Genomic DNA, 6913 nt, shown 5'->3' with positions numbered 1-6913 from the left:
AAATATGATGGCATCCCCACCTATATAAGCCCATAAATGTACAGTTCATTTAAATCATTTCGAGCGTTCAAATAAGTGCGTTGAAAATGAAGTTGCTTTCGGTTCTGGCTTGCGTTTTCCTTTATGTGTCCGTCACATGTGCTCAGGAAAGCTGCAATGGACTTCCTAGAGGTTCGATTACATTTGATAGTTAAAGCAATATAACTGCATGAACTCTACTTCCAAATAGACGGTCTGGATTGCGATCGCGGAAAGAATGAAGGACTTAGTGGATGGAATTGTCAAAGATATGCTATGACAGAAATGTGGTACTGGGACCAAAGATCTAGGAAGTGCCGAAAGATGAGGTATCTCGGATGTCGTGGCAACAAAAACCGCTATTGCTCCTTGAGGCACTGCCAAAGATTATGTCCCAATCGACCTTGATCCAACATTTATTTGTGCAAAATCAAAATTAAATATAAACTGCACTTCAGTTTTCTTGTCTTTCTTGTCTTGTGAACCAGATAAACAAGGGGATTATTTGATGTATATTCAAGAAATAATGAGATGTTATTAGTAACCACTTTTGGGGAAATTTCCATCGTTAAAACTTGAGTTTCGATCTAGTCAAAGTCGTTATAATCATGTTATTATTATTAATCATTTTTTCTTACCTTTCAAAGCTAGGAAATAAAGTAAATACGTTAGATTATTTTTTGTCCATTACGTTTATTTTGTTGAATGTAAATTAAATTTTAGATTATACTGCCACAGCATTTTTAAATATATATATCTGCATCTATGCCCTAATTGATTTCGTTTTGTTGTGAACAGCTTTTAATGGTTGCATATTTAGTTTTTTTGGGAAAAATAATCACAAACTAGCGCTTACGTTTTCTACTTTAGTGGAGTGTGGCAACGACATTGACTTGAAATATAATTTGATCATATTTGAAAAAAATTGTTTCGCCTCCGAAAACATGGGTCGAAAATCTATTGCATCATTGGATTTCAGTATTATATGCTATATAGTAAACTTAAAATTAGTTAAATCGAGAATAATGTACAATATACAGGCCAATGCCACATGATCGATTGTTTTAATTAATTTCATTGTGATTTTGTTGGAAAACAGTTCTCAAAAACATCAAAATAAAAACACCACTTTTTGGGTAAAACATGACTATGTTCGTGAATCAGTTTAATAGGTGTGTCTGAGTGTTGCTTGGATATTAAGCTGTTTTAACTGAATGATTAACGCGAATCAGGTAAACAATTTAATCTTAACTTTGTATTTTTCGCCTTTCATCTATCGGTTACATTTTTGGTTGGGAGTTTACAGGCGAGGCGGTATTTAGTGTGCCAATTGGGTTAATTGTAAAATGTATATAAAATAAATCACAATTTGTATACGCATATAAATGACGTGTGTGTGTTTCGTGTCTGTGTGGGTTTTTTTTTGGGTGGGTGCCCTGGAAGTGGGACAGCGCACAGTCCAACACAAGGATCGGCTACATATTTATTAATATTAATAATAAACATTTGTTAATTGTTTAAAACAAAGCAGCTGGCAGCCACAGCATTGATCGCGAACCCAAACGAAAAACCGGACCCGGGCTCATGGTTCGAGGATCGGCGACCACCTACAACCTACAGGCTAAGGACTCGCGGCGAACTAGCTCGCCTCATATGAGAAACTGGCGATCGGATGCGCTGTGCGGCAGGGCAGCCACGCCTATGCCGCCCTGCGTGGGCGTTTGCAGGAACGCCGAATCATCGGCGGCTTGCGAGTCCGCGGCAGGCGTGCTGATTGCTATCGGTTCGTAGATCGAGCGATGCGGTGGCATATCGTCGTCGTCCTTGAAGGAGCCGCTTAAATTCGGATTGAGGATGTTGTTCGATGCGGGCGAGGCTACAGAAATTGTCCCCGTCGCCGGCAGACCCATGGCACTGGTACCCGACTCAACGTGCTCCAGATAGGGTGGCGCCGCCACACTAATCACAGTCGGCTGGCGGCGGAAGAACGATCTAAGAGAGTAAAAGGACACATTTAGTTTTTACATAGATAGAAGATATCCTATTTTATTACAACTAAAAATAATAAAATGACGACGATTCCTTGCCAACCCTCTACCAGTAAATTTTTACACAAATAGTGGCTTACCCGAAATTGATTCTCGACCAGACCGAGGGCCGACTTTCAGTTAACTGTTCAGCTAGGTGGGCCGGCAGATTGGGAGCACGATCGAAGGGATTGATCCGTTCGTGTGCACCAGAGGACGTGGCCGGACGCGTAGCGGAGTCCAGCAGGGCTGCACGAGCAACTCGATTAGTTAATTGAACAATCAAAGAATTAATTTCGTGAGCAGACGCACCGTTCTCATCGTCAGAGCTTTGGGATTCCTCGAAGGGATTTCGGCCACCGTCTCCACGCCGGAAGGTTCCGTGTCGCGTTGTTCCTGCGGTGGCCGCCGCCGCTACACTCGAGCTGCTCCCGGCAGTTGCTCCAGCAGCCGAGGAGGCGGAGCTCACCTGCCTGCTGTTGGACTGTTGTTGCTGCAGCAGGGGCGTCGTGTCGTCATCTGTGTCGGTGACATTATCCAAAGAAGGCTGTCGACTCCGACTTGCACGCGCTTCGCCCTTCGTAAAAACCTTGCGCTTACAGATGGGACAGACACGTCGGTTTTCAGTAAGCCATGGATCGATGCAGTGTGTGTGATAAGCTACAAAGAGTGTTCGTATTATTAGTATTTTTAATATTTAAAGCCAGCAATAATTCAATTATGATGCTTTGCCTGCCTTTTTTGTTCACATTCGTATTTCTGTAAGTCGGTGATTCTTTAAGTCTAAAAAATTTTTATGGAAACAGAATACAAATAAAGGTAAACTACAAAAACTTGTTTGAACTAAAGAATTTCGATAACATATATGTCTTCTAATATATCATTAGACTTTATGTAATTAGAAATAAAAGATATTTGAAGCGAAACTTCGACAAACTACCAACTATTTGAGATTAGTAAATATAATTTCTTACGATGCGAGCAGGGCAGCACACGCAGCTTATCGTCCTCGATGAAGTCCTCCAAACAGATCACGCAGGTGTCATATTTGTTGTTCGCGTTGTTCTTGGTGTATCGGAGCACCGGCAACTTCTTCAGCATGCTCTTTGGCAGTCGATGGCGACGCAGGCGGCGCTGCTCGCGTATGCACTTGTAGATCATATAGATAACCTGTCCGACAAACAAAGAAATCCGGTCAGAGCAAAAACAAGCCATTAAGCTTCAGATCCCTCACCATGATGATGAAGCACAGGCCAATCAGTATGGAGAAGGGCAATATCAGCTGGGTATTAATGTTGAAGGGCAGCTCATCGTTGATGATCAGCACCACTTCGGGCGTCATGTAAGTGACCAGCGCTACACCTGTTGTATGGCCCACGAAAACAGAGGGTATTCTTATGCCAGTCGAATTGTCGGCGGACATTTGTTCTGAAATTTGGATAACGATAACAAAGTGGCTCTTTATGTCTGGACTTAATTAGGTATGTATATTCGCTTACCCAAGTCATCGCCTTCATTATTGTAAACAATCACAGCAGAATAGCTTGCGTTCTGGGCCACTCGAACCTTTCGCTCAAAGGTGCAATCGCCGCCGCTACAAAAAACCGAATTTAGCCTAATGAACTCGTTTATTTTTAACTTATTTTCTCACCGCGATACTAGTGCCACGAATTTGGCTGTGGATGGGTAATTAAGATGCGGTGGCCTGTCCAGACTATCACAACCGTAGTAAGGGCGCTTGGCGGGAACCACGTACACTTTGAGACCATTTGATGGCAGATGGGGGCCGAACTGTGCTGGCATGTCATTAAACTCTTCAATCAACTGTAAGAAAGCAATTAACAATTAGTGTTAAATGGCATACACTGTTTATTCTTAAGTTCATGAACGAGATTGTTAGAAAAGACAGTTTATTCATGTAATAAACCTTATTTTCAGTTACTCAAAGAACTTGCCTGGCTCGTTGTTTTTCGGTAGACCAGCACGTGGCCCCTGACCACGGCCGCCTCATGACAGACCAGGCACAAACCCAGAAGGGTGAGTATGTGACAACTCCTCTGGGACATTCTGCCACACAGGACACGACTTCTGGAGACGATCGGGTCTTCGTCTATACTGTTATTGCTCTAGTCCGCTATGTCCGCTGCTGCTGCAATTTGTCTTTACCATCCGCACTATTAGCATGTCTCATCTGTGTGCCACCGACAGCGATTCTGTGCGTTTGGGCCTCGGACTGAAAAACAAGAAGGCGAGTGTGTTTAAACAATTGATATATCTGGACACTTGAAGAATGTTTCTAAAAGATTGTTTATTATAAAATTTTTTTTGTGTTTTTTGAACATTTGGTTGAAACAGATCCTTTAACTACTCGGATAAACTAAAAAGTTATAATCTATTCTGATTAAAAAGAAATTACTATTTTAATCAAGGTATAATTTAATGTGAACTGAAGTGCTATTATCCTGTCCACCATTGTAAGTGAGGACCCTGCGTGAAGGCAACCCGCGGGTATTCCTCCCCACCTCCAAGTCATTGGCAAATAATCAGCTCAGCTGATAAGATAAACGGCTTGTGATCATTATTTTTTATTTCACGACCAACTGGGAGTATTGTTATATTGTTGATTCTGCAAAAATGGAACGTTTCTTCAGTCATGCTGCAGTGAACAGCTGTTTTGTTTGTTGACACAGCGGGGGACGTTGTAGTTTCTCTCGAATGCATTTTATGCTTACTTAACAGAAAAAATCAATGCATTTCGCTGCATGTCCGTTATTGAGCTCAATTCGCCATCAATTGATTTTATCGCGATCCAATAGTGACCGAGATCTTGGGGCAGCTGCAGTAATCAAAACAAGTAGGTCTGTTTGCCGGCTTAAACCAGATGAATCACGGACAGCTCTCCATGATAAGAACCCAATCGCATGCCCTTTTTGCTAATCGGCGCCAGAATGCCGACGGATCGGACCCACAGATGGGCCAGAAACAGGTGTGGAAAGTTTTTTACGAAAAATTATTAAATCTGCTAATATATTTGGCCCACACTCCGGGGAGGGGGTGTGCAAATTTGTCACAAAACGTGTATTAAATTTACGGTTTAACAAAGGAAACGTCACAGGCATTAGCACATTGATAGACAAACGGAGCAGAGACTTTAATGAGAACGTGACTTTGTTTTATTGGATGGGTAAACAATAAATGAGAGGCCGTCCATTTGCTGTTCCAATGCGAAATTCAATCTGTGGAGGCGCGTGCGTTTAATAGAATTTCACCCAAGGGATTGCCCAAAAATTAAGAGGCGCACGTCACATTAAAGTTACTTTCGTCTTCAATTAGAATTGTTTTTTAATTTTAAGCTGAATGCAAAAATAACTATAAATTAAACAATAAAAGGAATTTTGGAAATAATAAAAATTTCAATACGTGTTAATAGTTTTAATAACAAAACAATTTCAATGCGGAAATTGAGCACTAAGTTTTTATTGTTTTCAAGCTTATGGATAAGAGGATACCAGAAGATGATATTCCTTTGAAAAGAAATTCGTTGGGTATCTATTTTCAGTCGAAGTTATTTATATGTGTTTTACTAATTCAATATAAATGTTTTTTAATCTTTAAATGGTGTGTAATTATATTAACAATTTTTTTATTTGATTTTAATTTGAATTTTCATCTACATTAATACTTTCAAGAATCTCTTTATAAAAACTTCTTAGTTCTGAGGAATTTACATTTTTTGCAAGAGGGTTTATAAAAAAATGAAAAGTCAAGGATCTTTCACCAGAAAAAGTACACGCAGAAGACATATCCTGGCAGACGACAGGCAGTTTACCAATAAGGAATGTCTGGGAAAAGTGGAATCTGTGAAATTCGCGTTAAGTCGCTTTGTTTCGAGGGCCGATATCAAATTACACATTACACAGCTCACGCAACGCCCACCCACCCACAGTCACACACGCACACCTTGAACTTTACAAGGCACGAGTGTGGTTTCAAGGTTTTCTTTTTGTGGAAATGTATATACATCCGTACATACATATGTGCCTTGAAGTATGTATTTCCTTGATTGTGGCCAGCCGAGTTACAGGTGAAAAACCCCCAAAGGATACGCGAGTAATGCGCCCAATTGGGGGCAGCAGCCACAAGTTAATGTACTTCAATTTCGTATATTCGCTTTTGTTATGCTTTTTTCAGGCGTATCTGCTGCCCGTCTATGTGTGCGTATGTTCAATTAGCACAACAACAAAGCAGCTGAGCGATTTCCTGTGCATTTTCCCGACTTTTTTTCACGTACGCCCACTGCCCACTCACTTGATTAGTGTTTTCCCTGCTGTTGGCTAACTTTTTGGGCCGACTTCTGGCCAATTCCTTAACCCAATCCGATTTTTTCAACACTCGCTCGCCCCTTCACTCGTCGCCATCGCAGTGGTATTGCGTTGTACTTTGTTTGGCTCCTTCCCGGGGATTTCCTTGATTTTCCTTGGTTCTTGGTAGAATTTCAACAGGGTTGTGGCCAGCTCAGTGGCTGCGGAAAGTGCATGACAGTCGCGATAAGAGACACTTTGGGTTCAGTTCACTTTCCTAATTATCGGATATTAGAATTTACATCCCATCCGCACACACACACAACTAGAGATGGAACAAAATCGATGACTATTCGATACAATCTTGGTTGCTAACAGTAATGTATCGACGTTTCCTTTTTCTTCCGATAGTATTCGATTTTCACCATACAAAATCACATCCCTAGCACCCAAATGTAAACAAAAGCCCTATTTGAAAATTCAAAATGTTGTTCTAAATGTTTTAAATATACCTTTAAAAACTGCTTATTTGTCGCTGGGATTTTCTACTATTAGGGCGGATAGAAA

The 6913-nt window shown here is 41.0% G+C and overlaps 2 protein-coding genes across 2 annotated transcripts; one reads left to right on the top strand and one right to left on the bottom strand.

The window, feature by feature from the left end:
- Positions 1–43: 43 nt before the first annotated feature.
- Positions 44–1588, top strand: LOC108016031 (U-actitoxin-Avd3q-like). The gene is made up of 2 exons (XM_017082626.4): positions 44–171; positions 230–1588. The coding sequence occupies exons 1-2, from the start codon at positions 87–89 to the stop codon at positions 424–426; spliced, it is 282 nt and encodes a 93-aa protein (XP_016938115.4). The 5' UTR covers positions 44–86; the 3' UTR covers positions 427–1588.
- Positions 1252–6683, bottom strand: gzl (godzilla E3 ubiquitin protein ligase). Its single transcript, XM_036819045.3, has 9 exons — positions 6354–6683; positions 4001–4278; positions 3697–3869; positions 3545–3639; positions 3280–3473; positions 3020–3215; positions 2358–2705; positions 2147–2294; positions 1252–2010 (listed from the first exon to the last, which is right to left on the bottom strand). The coding sequence occupies exons 2-9, from the start codon at positions 4109–4111 to the stop codon at positions 1668–1670; spliced, it is 1608 nt and encodes a 535-aa protein (XP_036674940.3). The 5' UTR covers positions 4112–4278; positions 6354–6683; the 3' UTR covers positions 1252–1667.
- Between the last annotated feature and the right edge of the window lie 230 nt (positions 6684–6913).

The sequence above is a fragment of the Drosophila suzukii genome, chromosome 3 (assembly GCF_043229965.1).
Source record: "Drosophila suzukii chromosome 3, CBGP_Dsuzu_IsoJpt1.0, whole genome shotgun sequence".
Classification (NCBI taxonomy): domain Eukaryota; kingdom Metazoa; phylum Arthropoda; class Insecta; order Diptera; family Drosophilidae; genus Drosophila; species Drosophila suzukii.
This window is presented reverse-complemented; position numbering and strand designations above follow the sequence as displayed.